The following is a 20,662-nucleotide window of genomic DNA, read 5'->3' on the forward strand; positions in this document are numbered from 1 at the left end:
ACCTAAATAAATAGCTTCAAAATTTCAAAAATGAAGAAAAAAAAATAACAGAAATGGAGTTGGTTACATAAATGTAGCAAACATTGGTTATAAATGTAGCAAACAGCTCATTCTTAGGTGATAACGTTTTATGTAAGATACTGTACAATGATTACAAAAATGTTTGTGTTAATAATATTGAGATCCTTTCCAATCAGAATTAAGTGCGTCACATTAGCCACGCCTCTGTAACGTGACGAGCCAATGACATTAGCGCACACACTTGTCACGCAGAAAGAGGCGCTGTTAAAAGACCGACGTGTTTATTTTTAATTCGTTTACACGATTGCGACTTGTGTAGTGGACGTTGATCACGCTTGAGTGTGTAGCAATGTCTATATGCCCTTTCTAGTAGGCAACCGCGAGCCGCAACAGTATTCTTCATGTTGTTATCATAGCAGGCATCACACGTCTTTGTCTGCGGAAGTAGTTTTGTGTTGTTCTCCCATGCCCCAGTTAAGAGCATGACTCAAATGAATTGACAGGTATGAGGAGCTCTTTTATCGTTCTTTTAAGTTATACCGTGCGGTCATGAGAATGAATGTAGTATAGTTGCAACAACCTGTGCCGGGGTCAGTGACCGAGCACATGACGGTCAGTATGTTTGGATTCGGGCGCCTCTCCGCCGAGTTGAAAGTAGGAATCGCCTCGGGAGTTGTTTTTTTCTCTATCCTCATATCCAGAACATTAATCTCAGAGCGGGTGAACAAAAACACTCGCGCTTCGTTGTTTCGTGTCCAGTTTCTCCTCTTAATCAACTCCCTGCTGCTCCTCGGCTCTCTTTACATCTGGAAACGCGTGGTGCGGCGGCTATGCGGAGCCAGGGGTGCACCTTCTGTCCCGCAGAGATGCTGGCGTCTTCTCGTCCTGCTGTTTCTTACTCTGGTGCACGGGAGCTACCTATGCATGTTTTTCCTCGTGGACACTGAGCCACACTGGTTATCATTGCTGAGTTTCTCCTGTTTGGGCATTTATGTCATCCTACTGTTCTTCCTGTTTGTTTTTGGCTGCCTTACCCGCCTTCGCAGGCTTCTCTCCCGCAGCCGAGGAGGAGAAGAGGATGCGGTCGCGAGCGGATCAGGCAGTCATATAGTGTTGGCAATGATATTAACCGCGATACTGGCAGTGTATGGGTTGGTAAATGCAGCCCAGCCTCCACGAGTAATTGAGGTGGAGATCCCAGTAGAGAAGCTCCCTGAGTCTCTAAACGGGCTCAGGTTTGTGCTTCTGTCCGATATACATCTGGGACCTACAGTAGGCCGCTCCAAACTGCAGCGCATTGTGACTATGGTGAATGAGCTGAACCCAGGTAATTACAATTATATGGTGTCTGTGTAATCTTTAAAGGGTTATTAAATAGATAGCATGCCAAAAAATGTAAATTCTGTCATCCTTTACTCTCCCTCATGTGTCATTTCAAACCTGTATGACTTTCTTTCTTCTGTTGAACAGATATTTTTAAGAATGTTGGTAACCCAACTGTATCCAAATCTTAATATCTTTGTTCAACAGAACAAAGTGAGTGTTACAGGTTTGTAACTACATGCAAATGGTGCCAGAATTTTCTTTTTTTTTGGGTGGACTATCCCTATAACATGTACCTGATATTGAATTTTCTCCTTGTGTTTGTTGCTGTAGATGTGGTGGTGATTGTCGGTGATCTGACTGACTCTCAGGTGACTCGATTGAGGATCGCTGCAGAACCACTGGGACAGATGAAGGCCCAACTGGGCTCCTATTTTGCTACAGGTCTGTCTTAGTAGCTGTTTGATACATGATGTTTTTTTAAAGGGGTCATCGGATGCCCATTTTCCACAAGCTGATATGATTCTTCAGGGTCTTAATGAAAAGTCTATAACATACTTTGGTTAAAATTTCTCGATGGTAGTGTAAAACAACACCCTCTGTTCATAGCGATCTGTTTCCTTGCATGTCCCTTTAAATGCTAATGAGCCCCACGCACCCCGCCCCTCTCTTCCGTAGGGTGACGCACTGTTCTCTGAGAGACGGTAAATTTTAGCCACATTCGTTGTGAAATTTGCTAACTAGCTAGATTCATAAAAGAACCTTATACTCACTTCTACTGTAGGTGAAGCTGGATCACGAATGATTCGCGCTAACATAGACGTATTCAGGTAGATCAGGGACACATCCACTTCAAAAACAAATGTAATCACCTCAATTGCTTGGGAGACAATCTTGTCTACACCCGCTCCGGCATTGAATGAATGGCAGAATGAAGACAGCTCACTCAGGGCGGGTCTTCGATAAAACCAAAGACTGACGACACTGTCAATCAACAATCATGGGAGGGGCCTGTGCAGAACTGAGTCATTCTGCCAAGAATCTGAGAATGGCTTGATATAAGAAAGTGGTTTGGATTTATCGGGATTTAAAAAAAAAAAAAAACACTTGGTGGATTTTTAGAATTATAGGGTGGTTGTGTACACACACTGCCACCACACATTTCGGTTCAAACAACATGTATAAGTGAATTTTGCATCCGATGACCCCTTTAACAAAGTTCGGGAGGAGCAAGTTCAGATATTTAAATTAATACGAGAGGAGCATAATCAGTAATCAGTCCAGTTAACAAGATAAGGGTGTGTATATATACACAGCAAACTTATCTCTGTTCCTTGACAGTTTTCCAGCATCCCTCCACCACCCCATCTCCGCACTTACAACTATTCCTATCCTAACCTGGTGGGGGGGTACTCTAGGTTCGGGCCAAAATTCAGAGCTCTGAGCCCTCCCCTCGGACAGCACGCCAAATACGCGTAACCTTTACCCTGTTTATTATATGTAAGTGTGAACTAGTGAAAAGGATGTAAATGCACATTTTGTGCACATCTTCACATTCATTATTGTGTGACTTTCAGGCAATCATGACTACTACACTGCTGATGTTGAAGGCTGGTTTGAGCTCTTGGGCTCAATGGGGATTCAGGCTCTTCATAACAGCCACGCAAAAGTGTTCCGTCCTGAACAACCGCAAGACTGGATTTGCCTTGCTGGCATTGATGACCTCGAGGCCCGCATGCTTCGGTCAGTTCACATTGATGCCATTGTCAGGCTCATTTGAATACATACAAATCCGATGCATATTGTGTGCCTTGTACTGGGCTCATGTTCATGGTGTTGCTTTGTTTAAAGATACCCAGGCCATGGCATGGATGTTGAGAAAGCTCTCAGTGGCTGCAGTGCAGAGAGTCCTATTATTCTTCTCGCCCATCAGCCTCATGCTGCTAAACAGGCCCTCCAGCAGCGGCCAGACATCAGTCTGGTTCTCTCAGGTATGTAAATATCAATTCAGTTTTTGGGGTCTTTTAGATTCTTTGGTGTTTTGTAAAGTAAAAATGTAGGAGTATGCTGCTGAAGCTTAATTTCTGTCCTCTCCTGGACTCAAAATGCAATTTTGCATTTGTGTAGGTCACACACACGCTGGTCAGCTGTTCCCCCTCACCATCCTGGCATTCCTGATGAATCCATATTTCTGTGGACTCTACCGTGTCTCTGAACACACTATGGTCTACGTGACCCCTGGAACCGGTCATTATGGCATTCCGATGAGAATTGCAAGCCATTCAGAAATTACAAACATTATACTGAAACGTGCTTGAGAGCCTCACACTGTGCAGTGCAGGGATCAACACACAATTGCATCCATACATGTTCATTACCTCATTTCCCTGCATGCTGTCACACAGTTATACATGTATTACATAGTAATGTATGCATAATTATGCACTATATCAGTCCAATATACAAGAGTTTGCACTACAATTTGCTTGAGCAATCTTAAAACAGGTCCGTTTTACTATAGAGAATGAGACACATTTTACACGTTTTAGTTGCCATCTATTTTCTTAATGTGGTATTGTAATTTGTTTGCCAAAACATGCTAAAAATCCAAGCACTTTAATATTTGAATATTGACATTCCAAAAGTGCCAGTTTAGTTTTTTTTTTTTTTACTAGATGTATTTACTCAGGCCCCTTTCATCAGTTTTAATGACAAAATTAATTCAGCGCACTGTTTCGACTGTCACATTTGTGAGTCAATCAGGGACTTATGTTGTGACAAAAGTTTTGATTAAAGGTTATTACTATACCAAATCACTAGTCTCAAAATGCATCTTTTCTAAAAATACCATGTGAGCTGCATGTTGTTTTATATACAGGTGCATCTCAGTAAATTTAGAATGTCATGGAAAAGTTAATTTATTTCAGTAATTCAACTCAAATTGTGAAACTCGTGTATTAAATAAATCTCAATCTATTAAATCTCAATCTCAATCACTATCTCAACAAATTATAATACTTCATAAGACCAAAAAAAAAAAAAAAACATTTTTAGTGAATTGTTGGCCTTCTGGAAATTATGTTCATGTACTGTACATGTACTCAATACTTGGCAGGGGCTCGTTTTGCTTTAATTACTGCCTCAATTCGGTGTGGCATGGAGGTGATCAGTTTGTGGCACTGCTGAGGTGGTATGGAAGCCCAGGTTTCTTTGACAGTGGCCTTCAGCTCATCTGCCTTGTTTGGTCTCTTGTTTCTCATTTTCCTCTTGACAATACCCCATAGATTCTCCATGGGGTTCAGGTCTGGTGAGTTTGCTGGCCAGTCAAGCACACCAACACCATGGTCATTTAACCAACATTTGGTGCTTTTGGCAGTGTGTTAGGTGCCAAATCCTGCTGGAAAATGAAATCAAAAAGCTGGTCAGCAGAAGAAAGCATGAAGTGCTCCAAAATTTCTTGGTAAACGGGTGCAGTGACTTTGGTTTTCAAAAAACACAATGGACCAACACCAGCAGATGCACCCCAAATCATCACAGACTGTGGAAACTTAACACTGGACTTCAAGCAACTTGGGCTATGAGCTTCTCCACCCTTCCTCCAGACTCTAGGACCTTGGTTTCCAAATGAATAAAAACTTGCTCTCATCTGAAAAGAGGACTTTGAACCATTGGGCAACAGTCCAGTTCTTCTTCTCCTTAGCCCAGGTAAGACGCCTCTGACATTGTCTGTGGTTCAGGAGAGGCTAAACAAGAGGAATACGACAACTGTAGCCAAATTCCTTGACACGTCTGTGTGTGGTGGCTCTTGATGCCTCGACCCCAGCCTCAGCCCATTCCTTGTGAAGTTCACTCAAATTCTTGAATCGATTTTGCTTGAAAATCCTCATAAGGCTGTGGTTCTCTCGGTTGGTTGTGCATCTTTTTCTTCCACACTTTTTCTTTCCACTAAACTTTCTGTTAACATGCTTGGATACAGCACTCTGTGAACAGCCAGCTTCTTTGGCAATGAATGTTTGTGGCTTACCCTCCTTGTGAAGGGTGTCAATGATTGTCTTCTGGACAGCTGTCAGATCAGCAGTCTTCCCCATGATTGTGTAGCCTAGTGAACCAAACTAAGAGACCATTTTGAAGGCTCTGGAAACCTTTGCAGTTGTTTTGAGTTGATTATCTGATTGGCATGTCACCATATTATAATTTGTTGAGATAGTGAATTGGTGGGATTTTGTTAAATGTGAGCCAAAATCATCACAATTAAAAGAACCAAAGACTTAAACTACTTCAGTCTGTGTGCACTGAATTTATTTAATACTCGAGTTTCACAATCTGAGATGAATTACTGAAATAATTGAACTTTTCCACAACATTCTAATTTATTGAGATGCACCTGTATGTGACTCTGGACCACAAAACTAAATATAAGTAGCATGGGTATGTTTGTAGCAATAGCCAATAATACATTTTATGGGTCAAAATTATACATTTTTCTTTTATGCCAAAATCATTAGGATATTAAGTCATATTCCATGGAGATATTTTGTAATTTTCTACTTAAAATACATCAAAACTTTTTTTTAATTTTTTGATTAGTAAATATGAGTTGCTAAGAATTTAATTTGGACAACTTTAACGGCGATTTTCTCAATATTTCGATTTTAATTTTATTTTTTTGCATCCTCAGATTCGAGATTTTCAAATAGTTGTAACTCAGCCAAATATTTTCTTATACTAACAAATCATACATCAATGGTAAGCTTATTCATTCAGCGTTCAGATAATGTAATAAAACACTTACGACTGATTTTGTGCCCCAGGGTCATACATTTGCAAGCATACCTACTGCATAAGCAGTAAACAGCACTTGTGGAGTTAAGAGTAATAGCAAATATTTTTGCAACTTCAGATACGTTTATTTCATCATTACTACGCTGTTTCACTTTTAAGTGTAGAAAGCATGTATAAGCAATGCACATAAACAATATATTCACTTTTATTTCCCTCAAAACAAAACGTAAGGATTGTGGCATGTAAAAGTCTATTTCCGGTGGAGGAGCTTTCTTCTTCACAGCCCGCGTCAGCGCTTGCTGTAGCACCGGATAGAGTTTGTGACAGCCATCCATGCAGCTTCTCACAGCATCGGCCAGCGCGTCTTCCCGCAACTCTCCGTCCGCAGTCAGACCAGACACTTGATTCAGATTGGGAAGCAGAGCCACGGTGACACATCCCTGGTTCTCCCCGTAACCCTCCTGCCAGCTCCCACACTCCTCTGAGTATGAAGGGTCAACGAGACACGTTTTTCCATTCTGCCGCAGCGTACATCCCAACACCACATCATACATTTCAATGCCGCCATCCGCCAGGGCCATAGAGGCGCAGGTCACCGCATGCGCAAGGATCGAGCCGTCGTTCTCCAGAACCATGACATTAACCTCAATCTGAGAGCGCGGGTACCTGTGTAGGCAAACTCCGGGCTGCAAACTCTCCAGTAGAGTCTGGGACAGATCTCTTTCCTCGCTGCCTTGGATCCAGGCTCCCCGTTTCAGACATGAAAACGGCGCGAGCCTAAAGTCGCAAACAAGGCGACCGGTTTTCATGTCGGTTTCGTCCTTGCGTTCGATTTCTCTCGGCCCGTACACCGAGCATATAATCTTGGTGTTTCCAGCCTCGAGGTATGCGGAGCCCTTAGCCTGGCTGATCAGCCCGCAACGCGCAAACATCGGCCGCACCTCTCCATTCCCCCTGACGCCTTGCCTGCTGCTGGCCTTGGGAGCTTTGTCTGGAGAAAGAAATAACAGCGGGGACTGCGATTCCTCCGGTCCACGGATACGTTTTGTGTCAACAGGCATTTTCAATAAACCCACGTGTTTACGAGAACATTACTTCTCAGGAGCGAAACTGTTCAAGTCTTACTCGAGGAATCAAATGCGACAGGAGACTGCTAGTTACTCTCTACCGCCATCTGTCGGGTAGGCGTGACATGACACAGAGGAAAATCGAGGTATGTCATATTTTGCTGCGTATTATTCACATTTTTATAAACCACATAATATAATGTTTGTTCAGACCATCTGAATGCATAGTCTATATGTTGGATATATAACAAACTCTGACAGCCATGTAACAAATTCTGGAAGTTCACAAACAGCCTATACTTATAATTTCCTTTGCTTTATGAACTTCCATCACTTTGCTTTGTTTACCTCTTTAAAAAAAATGAAATAACGCTTATTCCTGATCCTGAATGCAGCCTATTCTTTGGCTCCTGTAGGCCTACAATGTTTAATGTAAATGTAAACAGAAAGATTATAGGCTACTGTCTATACAGCTATATTCACCTACATGTGCAGTATTACAGTTTTAAATGAAATGTTAATATATATTTGCAATATAAATGTAGCCATGGTCTCTTATTGGAATCCGGTAATGGCTTTTTAAAAGTAAGAGTGATCCTCACCATTAATTAATCAAATTAATATGCTTTACTAATCCCATAACTGGTAGTGGAAAAAAAGTAAACCAAGCAAAGGAATGGGAGTTCACAAGTCTGAGTTTGTTTCAGGCCCTTTAAGAGGCACGTGCCTCAATAATAGTGCTTCAAATGACTGTTTGTTCAAAGGGTTTGAACCATAGACTGTATAAAAACACAGGGTCGCAAGACGAGCACTAATTAATATGTCACGCGCTGCCTTTCACAGAATTGTTGCAGACAAAACGAGGGTCTCTTTTGATGAAGCAGCTGGAGCTAGTATTGCTGTGTGAAATCAGCTGCAAATTCCTCTCAACATGCATCTTTAGAAAAACAATCATTTAGACTCGGAACCCACCGTTACAAACGCTAGCAAGTCTATACAATATTTCTCACCTTGGGATGACATTTTTAAGGGGTCTTACTTGAGACGGCCTCACGCACACTATACTAAACTGAACAAGTGGATGCTTTGGACACATAACGCTCCAGAAGGAAGCTGCCAAAGCGTTTTCGTGTTAGAATACAATAGAGCTGGAGAATTGTGATAATTTTCGTCTTTCGCACCGAGCATGGAGGAACTGGCCCGGGAGAGTATCCGCAGCATCAGTCTGCTGTCCAGGCCTGCGCGGGGGTCGGACGTCCCGCGACTCGGATCGTTTGGGGCCATTTTCATCATGCTGAAGTCAGCCCTCGGCGCGGGGCTCCTTAACTTTCCATGGGCCTTTGAGAAGGCTGGCGGCGTGAACACAGCCATTACTGTGGAGATGGTGCGTTGTAATCCTGATAGGTGTTCACGAGTCATTTTTACTCTAGGCACGCGAACAGGTATAATCCTACTACAACAAAAAAATAACGTGTCTGGCTGGAAGACCAGTTGGCCGTCCAGCTAAAGCGGCTGAGTGACCAAACAAACTTAGACTGGTTTATATCTTTTCTTTTTCTTTCTTCTTATCACTTTTGTAAATATTCTTAAACCACTGAAAACTTGTTGATCTTGCTGTACAAGCATTTTTGTGATATTTTAAAATAATGTTTTGAGATATTAATATTACATTCAGTAGCCTACTGGTCAAAATATTTTTGAAAACAAATCTCTTATATTTGGTAAGGCTCCATTTTTTTTTATCAAAATACAGTAAAACAGTAATACTGTAAAATATTATTACAGTTTAAAATAACTGCTTTCTGTTTTAATTTGTTTTAAAATGTGATTTATTCCTGTGATGGCAAAGCTGTATTTTCAGCAGTCATTACTCCAGTCAGTGTCACATGATCCTTCAGAAATCATTCTAATATACTGATTTGGGCTCTGTAATCGTTCTCTGAGGAATAGAAAGTTTAATGAATGGCATTTATTCAAAATAGAAAACTATTGTAACATTAAAAATGTCTTTATTGACACTGATCAATTTAGTGTATCGTTGCTGAATAAAAGTATTTATTTATTTATTTATTCTTTTTTTTTTTGTTTTTTTTAATCTTGCTCACCCCAAACTTTTGAATGGTATAGTGTATCACGATTTCCACAGAAATATTAAGCAGCAAAAACTGTTTTTAATTGAAACATGGTAGGTTTTTTAAAAGGAAACTATTATGTGCAAGGAACTTTTAGTAAAAACAGCCCACATAAAACCTTATAAAGGTGTATGAGGATACAGCTGAACAAGAATATGAAGATTGTGAAGCTTAAAGCAATCAAACATTTTTCTCTCTTTCTCAGGTGTCTCTGGTTTTCCTCATAAGTGGGTTGGTCATTCTCGGCTACGCCTCATCAATCAGTCGGCAGAAGACGTATCATGATGTGGTACGAGAGGTGTGTGGACAGAGGATCGGCCATCTCTGTGAGATCTGCTTTGTTTTCAACCTCTTCATGATCTCTGTGGCCTTTTTGGTGGTTGTGCAGGATCAGCTGGATAAGCGTAAGTTGTGTGCGCTTTGTGTTGTTCCGTATGAGTCATTATGTTTCAGTGTGAGTAACTGTAACAGGTGAATGTGTATATATACACATGACAAAGACACAAAAGGATCTTTTACCCTTTTGACCATAATTGTCCGTGTGTTTCAGTGTGTCTGTCTCTGTATGAGACAGTGACGGGAAATACAGAAGGAGAGATGCCATATCATTGGTACTCAGATCACCGTTTTGCACTCTTTGTCATGTGCCTCTTTATCATCCTTCCACTCTCTGTACCCAAAGAGATCGGCATCCAGAAATACACCAGGTGACACATATATCTGCTACTCCCGAAATCTTTTTTTATACCACCTTCTAGCCTTTTTAATGTCTAGTGAAAAGTACTTCAAATTTCCTTGAATCTCCCAGCACTGTCCCACTTTAACCTGCTGTATCCATCATTAACTCTTAATGTTTCTTTGTGTTTAATGCTTTGTGTCTAGTGTATTGGGAACTCTGGCTGCTACATACCTGAGTGTAGCTGTGATTGCAAAATATTATCTAAAAGATGAGCACACAGCAGACCTCACACCAGAGCACAGTCAAGGGTGAGTTATATGTAAACAACATGTTTTCCATAAAGTTGAGTTCATGTATATATATTATTCATTCGAGTTTAATATCAGTGTTTTTTTTGGGTTTTTTGGGTTAATTTTTGTAACAGATTGGACTCGTGGGCCTCCATGTTCAGTGTGGTCCCTACTATCTGTTTTGGTTTCCAGGTCAGATTCTCTAAAAATTATTAGATAACAATAATTATGCAGATATTATTCAATGGTGCACTATTTGCTAATGTCTGTGTTGTTTTGACCATTGTAATTGCAGAAAGCTCATAAACTGTAATCTTTATTTATATTACAGTGTCATGAAGCTTGTATTACTATATACAGCAGCATGGAAAACAAAAAGATTACACACTGGGTTTTCATCTCAGTCACTTCTATGATTTTCTGCCTGATTATTTATACTCTCACAGGTGAGTCATATTTGTAGAGCTCAATCTATAGTGTTATTATTATAAATATATATATTTTTTAAATAAGAGACTTACACTTTGTTGCAATATGGCAGGTGTGTTTGGTTTTCTTACATTTGGACGACAAGTAGCCTCAGATATCCTGATGTCATATCCTGGAAATGATGTAGTTATGATTATTGCTAGGCTGCTGTTTGGGATTTCGATCATCACAATCTATCCTATAATACTGCTGCTGGGAAGGTACTGTAAACCACAAATAAAATAAATGTGCATATAGCTCCCTACATGCACACACTGTGTACACACACTCATGTGTCAATGATTGCGTCTTGTTCACAGGTCAGTGATTCTAACTCAAATATTGCGCTTTTGGGAACGACGGGCCATAATTACATCTGTGTTTGAGAGCCGGTGCCGTCTGATTCTAACAATTCTCTGGATCACTGTGACTCTCCTCATTGCCATCTACATACCAGACATGAGTGAGGTCATCAGCGTAATTGGGGGAATTAGCGCTTTCTTTATATTTATTTTTCCTGGTGAGACACTCAATTAAAATATTAGAATTTAGTGTGGTAATAAGCGTGATTGGGTACATACTCTACCGCTCCAAAGTTTTGAGTTGGTAAGATTTATTTATATTTACGCTCACCAAGGCTGCATTTATTTGATAAACAAAATATAGTAAAAACTGTAATATTGTGGAATATTAATACAATTGAACTCTTTTATTCCTGTGATGGCAAAAGCTGTATTTTCGGCATCCATTACTCTAGTCTTCAGTGTCATATGATCCATCATCTTATATGAAATCATTCTGATATGCAGATTTGGTGCTCAAGAAACATTTCATATTATAATTACAGTTGAAAACAGTTGTGCGTCCTAATATTTTTGCAAAAGCTATGATAAATTTTGTCAGAATTCTTTGATAAAAAGAAAGTTTAAAAGTACAGCTTTTTTTTTTTAAAAAATAGGCATATTTTGTAACAACTGTAAAAGTATTCAGTTTTAATTAATTTAATGCATCCTTGCTAAATAAAAGTATTTCTTTCTTTGGTGTACATACATATACATTCAAACAGACTGTGAGATAATATTGACCTAAAAAATTGTTTTGTTTTGTTTTGTAGGACTGTGTCTAATTTTTGCCATGCAGACAGAGCCTATAAATCACAGGATGAGGTGTGTAACATCTTATGTATGTTTAAAGAGAACCACGTCAAGTCATTTTAATTTCCTGACTATTTCCTCTGGTGTCTTATTCTAGCCGTTTTCATATATTCATGGTGTGTCTAAAATACAGTTTTTAATTACTTTCTCCCTTTTACACACACTTTCTTTAATTCATTTTGTTTGTTCCTTCCAGAGCTCTCTTGACAGGGTGGGGTGTGGTGACTGTCATTACCGGTGCTTTTATCTTTGGCCAGAGCACATCTATAGCTGTTATGGAGCTGATGCACAAGTTTTAATCTTCGTCATGGTCTTCATCATTTGGAATATCATTGTCTTGACAAAATGTCTTCATTTATTTGATTGATGAATGATAAAACGTATGATACTTGAAACTGGGGAAGAGTAGCAACTACATGTTTTAGAAGAAAATGTCACACCACAGTGCCTTATGCTTGTATTGCTGTTACTGCTCAGTTTTATGTGGTGTGTGTGAGACTAAGAAAATGTGTTGGAGGATTTTTTAAAAATATATTTATTATATTGTGTAGGTATAGACAAGAAGATTAGATTTATTTAAATGTGTTATATGGAATGGATATTGAAGTATATGAATACAAATATAAAGAATGACTTTAGAACATTTGCAATAGCTTAATTATGAATGAATTAACATTTGCCTTAATGTGAGTGTGTAATTGCATAACCTCATGATTTGGTGTTGTAATGCCTAAAATGAAATTAACCAGGAAACGTTTTTTTGTTGTTGTTGTTGTTATTTGTTGTTTTGTTATTGTGCTATTTTGACAATATTCATCATTTTACAACATCATTTACAACATTTACAACAATTTTGGATGCGATAAAAACACATTTTATGTGTCTAATGTGGATAATTAGATCTGTATTGTACTGTTAACAAGAATTCATGCATTTAAAATAGGTTTACATGTGGGTCAACTTCGTAGGACAATAGCAGGGTTAAATAATGCTGCTAAGAAAAGGGGTGAGGTAAGAAAACATGATTCCGAAACACATCGGGGCACGTGACAAGGAACCGGAAGTAGGTTAACCTTAGACGTTGTGCTGGACTGTGAAGCGTAGAGCTGAACCCAGTCAACCTATTTTGAAGAAAACTGGCACAATAAACGCCTCGTTAACTCTTTGTATATGGTACTTATACGAAGCGATTACAAGTCGTAGACTCTCTCATGGATGAAGTGTGTTGATAGTTGAAGTGGCAGTCATTTGAGTGAGTTAGCAGGTTAGCCGAGCTCCATCATGACAGTGGCGGTGTTTTTCGGCTGTACGTTCATCGCTTTCGGGCCAGCAGTCGCTTTGTTTCTGTTTACAATCGCCAGGGACCCGCTGCGCGTGATCTTCCTCATAGCAGGGTAGGTTTCTGGGCAGATGGGCGTCCCTCATCCCCCGATGCGAGTGCGGTTCAGTGTTCTGGGCTCAGAAGCGCCCTTCAGATCTGCTGCTTGTTTACACAAATCACTAGGGTCTGAGGCTTAGAAATATTATTACAAGACACAACTTTAAATGCAAAGAGAAGTTTGGAAATTGAAAGATATTTAAACGAATAGTTTGGGGTCAGTAAGATTTCTTTAATAATTGTGTTTAGCAAGAATGCATTAAACTGATTAAAAGTGAGAGTAAGACTTTTTCATGACATTCTTTCAAAAATATTTTTTATAAAAAAAATTGTTTCCACAAAAATAAATGGCACAATAATTTGCACAATGAAGAATGATTATTGAAAATCATATGACACTAAAAACTTTAGTATAATGGCTGCTGAAAAAATCAGCTTGCCATTGTAAAATGTATTTAGATAAATTATTTGTTTTAAATTATAATAATATTTCTCAATGTATTTTTAATCAAATCAATGCAGCCTTGGTAAGAATTGTTTAAAAAACATTAAAAACAAAAATCTTACCGACTTAAATCTTATTTGACGGTGGTGTAGATTTTGAACAAGAGGGTGAAAAATGATAGGATTTTTTTTATTATTATTCATTTGTTTATTTTTGAGTGAGCTACTCCTTTAAGAGCTCTAGCAAGTAACGGAATGAGGGAAGCACGAGAATTCTGAGCAGTGTTTTTTTTAAATGTATGACAGTATTTGAAACATGACTGTATTTGTTTCAGGGCTTTCTTCTGGCTGGTGTCTTTGTTGCTGTCCTCTCTCGTGTGGTTCATCACAGTTCAGATCAGCAACAAGAACAGTGCAGCTCAGCAGAGAGGGCTGCTCATCTTCGGGGTTGTGCTCTCTGTGCTGCTTCAGGAGGCTTTCAGATACGGTTACTACAGATTGCTGAAGTAAGAACTAACTGTTCATTTTCTGTGTTTGAAAGGAGCCACACAAATCAATAAACCTGAATATAATGGCATATCTTGTTCTTGAGCGTTAACTGCATTAATATAACACTCAACAGTGGCAGGGCTGTGTTTTGTGTGTTATCTCTGAGGTGTTGTGTATGCTAGTTTAAACTTGAATCTACACTTCACTTTTAGATAAACACATTTGAAATGTACAGTTTTTCTCCCCTGTGAAATGGAAGCAGAACTATTCTTTAGACAAGTTTTTTTTTGTCCAATCAAATGCTCTCTAGAATGACAATGCCTCTAATTGTGTTTCATTGGCTGTAACTAAATCACATTTTCTATTAAAAAGCCGTTAAGATTACCGTTAAAAAAATTGGGATTAGTAGGTTTTCTTCTGCTCACCAAGGCTGCATTTATTTAATCAAAATACAGTGATATTGCAAAATATTATTACAATGTAAAATAAGTTTTTTATATTTGAATATATTTTAAAATGTCATTTATTCCTGTGTTGGCAAAGCTGTATTTCCAGCATCATTACTCCAGTCTTTAGTGACACATGATTCTTCAGAAATCATTCTGATTTGGTGCTCAAGAAACATTTGTTGTTATCATCAGTGTTGAAAACAGTTGTGCTGCTTAATATTTTTGTGGAAACCATGATAAATTTTTTTTTTCAGGATTCTTTGATGATTAGAAATCTCAAATGAACAGAATTTATTTGAAATAGTCAAGACATTTATAATGTTACAAGGTATTTCTGTCAGTCAAAAGTTGTAGTTTCTGTAAAAAAAACACACCCAGTCTTCCTGTTTCAGTAGGAAACACTCAACACAAGACCGAAAACATTATTAAACAATCCCTCTTCAGTTTCCATGGGGTCTTTAAATAACTAAAACTTCCCGTTGGTGAATCTCATTGGCGTTCAGTGTTGGTGTTGTGTAGGAGGGTTGTTGTTAACTTCTGTTATTGTATCTCTCCCAGGAAAGCAAATGAAGGCCTGTTGACGCTCAGTCAGGAGGACACCATGCCCATCTCCATGCGGCAGCTAGCTTATGGTAAACATCCATCACATGCTTCTTCTAGTAGTCCAGTAAACAGCCAGTGTTTTGTTTAAGTGTGTGTGTGTGTTGGTTTTCAGTGTCAGGTCTGGGCTTTGGCTTCATGAGCGGAGCGTTCTCTGTGGTCAACATACTCTCTGATTCCTTGGGTCCGGGAACCATCGGTATCCATGGTGACTCTCAACATTACTTCATATCCTCAGGTAATGAGATGCCAGTTAGTGTTTAAACCCTGGGAATCATATTGAGTGACTCAGGCATTCAGCATATGCTTTCTCTCCACAGCTTTTATGACACTGGCCATTATCTTGCTGCATATGTTCTGGGGGATTGTTTTCTTCGAGTCATGTGAGCAACGGAGATGGTGGGCTCTTGGAGCGGTGGTCATAAGTCATCTAGTAGTATCATGTCTGGTAGGTGAACACAGCACGAAGTAATGCAGCGGTTCCCAAACTTTATATGTATATTTCTAACCCGTTATAATCAGTGACTGTCTGCGGTGTGACAGTACACTACACATCCCCAACAGTAAACTAATGCCTCATTCTTTTTATGACGTATTAAAATGATTTTTAACACTCGCTTTGTCATGTCCAGTGTAGACAGACTTTAGCTGTTGCAGCGCGGCGCGGTGTTAACTCCACATCTGAGCCGCTGTCATCGGAAACCTGCGTGTTGCCAGATGTTGAAGGGGTTCTTGCCATCATGGACCGCAAAATAGTGCATGTTGGCTTTAAAGCAGGGCACCCTCCTGCATTCTTAACACACTCTGAGGCATGCACAAGCGCATTTAGACGGACTGTAATGAGCCAATTTCGTGTATGAGTATAGAAGCCCTATGACTACAATTACCATCATTTGAATTGTCATAAAATTCTGAAATTATCGTACATTATGGGATTTTTTTCATTATTGATCGTATATCATACAGAGGTCAAAATTATCGTACAAATACAATAATTATCGTAAGTCTGGTAACACGGACTGTATGAAATGTAAGATGACGTACAGGTCTGGGGGCGGGGCCAGTGCGTTAACGGCATTAAAATATTTTAATTGCTTTTTTTTTTTCTACTATTTATATACTGTATGTATATATATATATGTATATATGTATTAGGGCTGTCAAATGATTAATCACGATTAATCACATCCAAAATAAAAGTTTTGTTTACATAATATATGTGTGTATACTGTGTATATTTATTATGTATATATAAATACACACACATGCATGTATATATTTAAGAAGAATATGTTATGTTTATATATTAAATATATTTATATATAATATAAAATATAAGAATATAAATATATAAATGTATATACATGTAAATATTTTCTAAATATATAATTTATGTGTGTGTATTTATATATACATAATAAATATACCCTGTACACATACATATATTATGTAAACAAAACTTTTATTTTGGATGTGATTAATCGTGATTAATCATTTGACAGCCCTAATATATATATATATATATGTATATATATTAAAATAAATGTGTGTGTGTGTGTGTGTGTGTGTGTGTGTGTGTGTTTGTTTGTTTGTATATATATATATGTGTGTGTGTGTGTGTGTGTGTGTGTGTGTGTGTATATATATATATATTTATTTATTTATTTATTTATTTATTTATTTATTATTATTATATTTTTAACTCTATTTACAAAAATGAAGATATAAATATTGCTGTTTTAAATTACAGTTGTCCTAAGTAAAAAAAATATATATAATTGTTTGATAATTAAATTATATATTATGTATATTTAATTATGTAATGTAATTATGCAAGTTAATATATTATCAGTTAATATATATGAACAATGTTCATATTTAATATTTCTGAATAATATTAAAATCTTCACTTTTTTAAAACTTCAGGCTTTTATTTTGGCAGAATTCTCTAGTGAACTTTTATACACAGAAATGTTGGAAATTGTGCAAGCATTGTATCCCAAAATTCACATTAAACACACTGCACACACAGAGATGGATTTCTTGAGAAGCAGCATTTACTGAGCAACGCTGTATTGTTAATTTAGGTTTACTTGGATTATTTTCATTATGATTGTGGCACATTTATTCATCTTAATTTTGTATTCAGTTTATCTTTTCATCAACTCACAAACCCCCGCAGTTCTCTCACGAACAGTAATCATTACTCAGAGAAAAATGACTCAGTTTGATCACAAGTGCATCATGTGAGACACAGTTTTTACATCTTTGCATTGGTACTTTTTTCCACACAGACATTTGTGAATCCACACTATCAAGGCAGTCTGGTCCCGACCTACATCATACTGTCTGTCATGGCGGCCTGGGCGTACTTGTGTGCTGGAGGATCTTTGAGGAACCTCAAACTCTGCCTCACCTGTAAAGATAAAGACTTCTTGCTGGCCAATCACAGGCCAAGATAACCCATCAGCTACAAACAGGACTTTCTCCAAAGACCGGCTCATTGAGCCAGGAGGCCGATGACACGGCCAGCAGCCCTGGACTCTGGGAGGCCTATGGTCTGGGTAGTCTGCATAAGAATGGATGCTGAGTAACAGGAATTTAATGTCTTCAGATCTTGCACTTTCTGTAATTACCTCCTCTTTCGTTTTCTGGTCTGTACCTCATGTTCTGTGTGAAAGTGACACTGAAACCATGTCAAAGAGAGTGCCTGTGTTTTATACTAAAGAATTGTTTAGAGCTGCTTTCATATGTGATTTTCTTCTTGGTAGCAGGTTTTAAATGAGGTCTTGTATAGGGTTTGGCCTTAAATTGTTTACTCTCCCAAGCTTTTCAGGGCTTCCCCCCTGTATTTTAAGTTTAGATGGCCAGTTAGGCTCAAATGATCTGCCACTATCCTTTCATCAGTTTTAGAACAGCTCTTTAATTCTCTGGCGATCAAACCCTGGAGAGTAACGTTGTTTGTGTTTTAATTCATGTGTCTGTAAGCTTGTTTTTTTTAAAAGATTCTGCTTACTAGGGTAACAGTTAAATTTTCCCCGTGGAACATATTTAAACTGCTTGGGCTCGATTGATGAATGCAGTGGCCAGTCTTCAATAAAACCACTACTCTCTGAATCTATGCTTCAGGAAGCGCTCGATGATTTTAAACACATAGGTGACCACTGACTCATTAGATGTCACTTTTATTGGACTCATATGCTTTTAGTTTTAGTGTATTAAATTTTCATTCACAATAAAGTAGCTTAAGCTCAAATGCATTGTAATCGCCTTTCTATACTACATTTTTTTTGCCTTTATTATGATAGGTGTGTGTAGAGCAGACAGGAAGCGGGGGCAAGCTAGAGGGTGGGATTGGGAAAGGTCCTTGAACCGGGATTTGAACTCGGGATGCCCAAAACTCAATGGCATTACATGTCAGCGCACTGCACACTAGGGCAACATGTACATTTATTTACAATATGAAAATATTTTTAAATAAGCAGAAGAAGAGAAAAAAAACAACCATTTTTTTTTTTTTTATTAATGATTTTTTCTTTTATTTTTTTTTTTTTTATATTATCTTTGTTTTGTTTTATTTTATTTTATAATTTCTTTGCTTTGATGGCAAAGCTGAATTTTTAGCCGTCAGTGGCGCATGATCCTTCAGAAAGAATATGATTCTTTATAAATGTCTCTACTGTCACATTCAATTTAAAATGTGTGGAATAAAAGTAATAATTACAAAATAATGAAACCTGAACTTTGGCTTTTTTTTTTTTCAGGTCATTTTGTGCTTTTGAATTTGTGACCAAAAATGCAACAAAAATGTGGTTTCAGATTCAAACATTTATTGCATCTGACATAAGAAACCTGGTGTAGGCGGTTCAAAAAATTCAAATAAATACAGATACTCGTGTAAAACAATTTCCTAATGAAGCATTATACACAATGTACAATTTTTTTCCTTTTTTGTCATTCTATACATTTTTTTTTTAAAATAAAACACTTTCATGCAGAATATCCTGAAAAAAAAGGCAGAGCCAAAAAAGAATGAATAGCGGCGAAAGACTGCGCTTCAAAGTAAAGAGAAGGAATATACATCAACACGTGTGAGTGTGTACATGTGTCAACAGATTGTGGCTCACCCAAGTTCAGCTTAATTGCTAAGAAACACTTGATTATGTGTTTAAGATGTATATGTGAAAACATCGGTAATCATAAAAATCATAAAAGCCTGCACCGAATACTAATGTGAGTCATACACAGACTGTGATTACGTGTGCATGCAGGGGGTCAGTAATCTGTGTCTGACCCCTCTGCGTTGTCCACATTGCGGGAGAGCATGTAGTTGTCCATGTCGATAGAACGGCAGTTATTAATAGCATAACGCAGCCGCTCTGCCATGACTGACTGGCTAGAGTAGGGTGGGAGACGGAGCTGGAAGAAGCACGTCTGGGAGGTGGGAAGACTGTCGTACGGCTGAAAAACAGCAGAAACACATGGTATTATATAAACACACATTAACTACTTTTCCACTGGTTAAAAAAGTCCATTCGTAAAAACAGACATATTCTTACCCGGTCCACCTTCATGATCTGGAACCTTTGGGATATATCAGCAGTGTTAGCTGGCAGACGGGAGCGTCCCGAGACGAAGCGCATGAAGAGGACTCTCTCCTCATTGGAGAACTCCTCCAGCGTCTGCCAGAACCACTGCACCAGCTGTTGCTGCTCGTCCACCTCCCTGTAGCGGACCACCTTCTTCAGAACCTCCACGCTGATCTCTGGCAGCCCGCAGACCATCTGCTCCAGCTGCCGCGCTGTTAGCAAGGAGAGCAAGGGAACAGGCACGATCCAGGACATGCCCTCACGCACCGCCGCCACCTAACGCGCAACAGAAGAGATGAATAACAGGATGAGATGACAAGTCATTGTCTAGGTGTGGATACAGTCCCACATATTCAAAGAAAGACAAAATTGAGAGTTGAGCTGAACACACCTGCCGATCCATTTCATGCAGGCGATACTCAATGGCGCGCTCTACATACTCCTTTCTGTTTGAAAAGTTGAGAGGGTCAGGTGTGTTGTTTTTTCTAGGGGTGTTGTGGGAAATTTTTTCATATGAGCTTTTTGGGAGAAATGAGTCCAGTGGAATCATCTACATAAAAAAAAAAAAGTAAAAGAAAATAAACCAATTAAAAAATAACTTCCTATGAGTCCATGTTTTAAGTAGACATTTTAACATTTTAAGTACCCCAAGTTACTTCTGCTCATTTTCAACCTTTTATTTACATTTAACATTTATCCAAAGCGACTTACAGTGCATTCAGGTTAACTTTTTTTTTTTTTTTCAAATCTTTTTTTTTTTCGTTTAGGTTAAATTTTTTTTTCTTTCCTTTAACTAA

At 38.4% G+C, this 20,662-nt stretch overlaps 5 protein-coding genes across 10 annotated transcripts in view; 3 read left to right on the plus strand and 2 right to left on the minus strand.

Annotated features, from left to right (window-relative positions):
* Positions 1-94: 94 nt before the first annotated feature.
* Positions 95-3,903, plus strand: tmppe (transmembrane protein with metallophosphoesterase domain). Of its 2 annotated transcripts, XM_042727571.1 has the most exons (6): positions 211-524; positions 1,068-1,348; positions 1,678-1,788; positions 2,922-3,087; positions 3,196-3,335; positions 3,472-3,903. In XM_042727571.1, exons 2-6 carry the CDS (start codon positions 1,141-1,143, stop codon positions 3,660-3,662), a joined length of 816 nt encoding a protein of 271 aa, XP_042583505.1. In that variant the 5' UTR covers positions 211-524; positions 1,068-1,140; the 3' UTR covers positions 3,663-3,903. The 2 variants fall into 2 exon arrangements, with proteins under 2 accessions (XP_018962432.1, XP_042583505.1); XM_019106887.2 differs by having other exon boundaries at positions 95-1,348.
* Positions 3,904-5,991: 2,088 nt separating this feature from the next.
* On the minus strand, positions 5,992-7,187 carry LOC109093173 (exosome complex component MTR3). Its single transcript, XM_019106897.2, has one exon. The coding sequence runs from the start codon at positions 7,185-7,187 to the stop codon at positions 6,105-6,107; it is 1,083 nt and encodes a 360-aa protein (XP_018962442.2). The 3' UTR covers positions 5,992-6,104.
* Positions 7,188-7,215: 28 nt separating this feature from the next.
* LOC109093179 (putative sodium-coupled neutral amino acid transporter 8) lies at positions 7,216-12,673 on the plus strand. Of its 5 annotated transcripts, XM_042727573.1 has the most exons (11): positions 7,251-7,339; positions 8,037-8,577; positions 9,531-9,729; positions 9,876-10,032; positions 10,208-10,312; positions 10,429-10,486; positions 10,626-10,740; positions 10,836-10,983; positions 11,083-11,282; positions 11,877-11,928; positions 12,113-12,673. In XM_042727573.1, the coding sequence occupies exons 2-11, from the start codon at positions 8,380-8,382 to the stop codon at positions 12,213-12,215; spliced, it is 1,335 nt and encodes a 444-aa protein (XP_042583507.1). In that variant the 5' UTR covers positions 7,251-7,339; positions 8,037-8,379; the 3' UTR covers positions 12,216-12,673. The 5 variants fall into 5 exon arrangements, with proteins under 5 accessions (XP_042583510.1, XP_042583507.1, XP_042583509.1 ...); XM_042727576.1 differs by lacking the exon at positions 8,037-8,577 and having other exon boundaries at positions 7,216-7,339; XM_042727574.1 differs by lacking the exon at positions 7,251-7,339 and having other exon boundaries at positions 7,405-8,577; positions 11,083-11,225.
* A 270-nt stretch (positions 12,674-12,943) lies between these two features.
* aph1b (APH1B gamma secretase subunit) lies at positions 12,944-18,532 on the plus strand. Its single transcript, XM_019106899.2, has 6 exons — positions 12,944-13,310; positions 14,074-14,244; positions 15,235-15,308; positions 15,392-15,514; positions 15,597-15,724; positions 17,571-18,532. The coding sequence occupies exons 1-6, from the start codon at positions 13,198-13,200 to the stop codon at positions 17,736-17,738; spliced, it is 777 nt and encodes a 258-aa protein (XP_018962444.1). The 5' UTR covers positions 12,944-13,197; the 3' UTR covers positions 17,739-18,532.
* A 557-nt stretch (positions 18,533-19,089) lies between these two features.
* LOC109092670 (probable E3 ubiquitin-protein ligase HERC1) overlaps positions 19,090-20,662 on the minus strand; it is a 45,289-nt gene continuing 43,716 nt past the window's right edge. The window contains 3 exon segments of the mRNA XM_042727577.1: positions 19,090-19,737; positions 19,836-20,141; positions 20,257-20,415. Coding sequence (XP_042583511.1) covers positions 19,552-19,737; positions 19,836-20,141; positions 20,257-20,415 — 651 coding nt within the window. The 3' untranslated portion in view covers positions 19,090-19,551.

This window comes from Cyprinus carpio, chromosome B7, assembly GCF_018340385.1.
Source record: "Cyprinus carpio isolate SPL01 chromosome B7, ASM1834038v1, whole genome shotgun sequence".
NCBI classification, from domain to species: domain Eukaryota; kingdom Metazoa; phylum Chordata; class Actinopteri; order Cypriniformes; family Cyprinidae; genus Cyprinus; species Cyprinus carpio.

What these genes read in the sequence shown, in the direction of transcription:
- LOC109093173 (XM_019106897.2), bottom strand. Translation starts at nt 7,187, where the DNA reads ATGCCTGTTGACACAAAACGTATCCGTGGACCGGAGGAATCGCAGTCC.
- aph1b (XM_019106899.2), top strand. Translation starts at nt 13,198, where the DNA reads ATGACAGTGGCGGTGTTTTTCGGCTGTACGTTCATCGCTTTCGGGCCA. An exon ending in ACATTACTTCATATCCTCAG is followed by an intron (nt 15,515 to 15,596) that starts GTAATGAGATGC and finishes TTCTCTCCACAG; the next exon opens with CTTTTATGACACTGGCCATT. An exon ending in ATCTAGTAGTATCATGTCTG is followed by an intron (nt 15,725 to 17,570) that starts GTAGGTGAACAC and finishes TTTTCCACACAG; the next exon opens with ACATTTGTGAATCCACACTA.
- tmppe (XM_019106887.2), top strand. Translation starts at nt 628, where the DNA reads ATGACGGTCAGTATGTTTGGATTCGGGCGCCTCTCCGCCGAGTTGAAA. An exon ending in GGTGAATGAGCTGAACCCAG is followed by an intron (nt 1,349 to 1,677) that starts GTAATTACAATT and finishes TTGTTGCTGTAG; the next exon opens with ATGTGGTGGTGATTGTCGGT. An exon ending in CTCGAGGCCCGCATGCTTCG is followed by an intron (nt 3,088 to 3,195) that starts GTCAGTTCACAT and finishes CTTTGTTTAAAG; the next exon opens with ATACCCAGGCCATGGCATGG.
- LOC109093179 (XM_042727573.1), top strand. Translation starts at nt 8,380, where the DNA reads ATGGAGGAACTGGCCCGGGAGAGTATCCGCAGCATCAGTCTGCTGTCC. An exon ending in CAGCCATTACTGTGGAGATG is followed by an intron (nt 8,578 to 9,530) that starts GTGCGTTGTAAT and finishes TCTCTTTCTCAG; the next exon opens with GTGTCTCTGGTTTTCCTCAT. An exon ending in GATTATTTATACTCTCACAG is followed by an intron (nt 10,741 to 10,835) that starts GTGAGTCATATT and finishes GCAATATGGCAG; the next exon opens with GTGTGTTTGGTTTTCTTACA.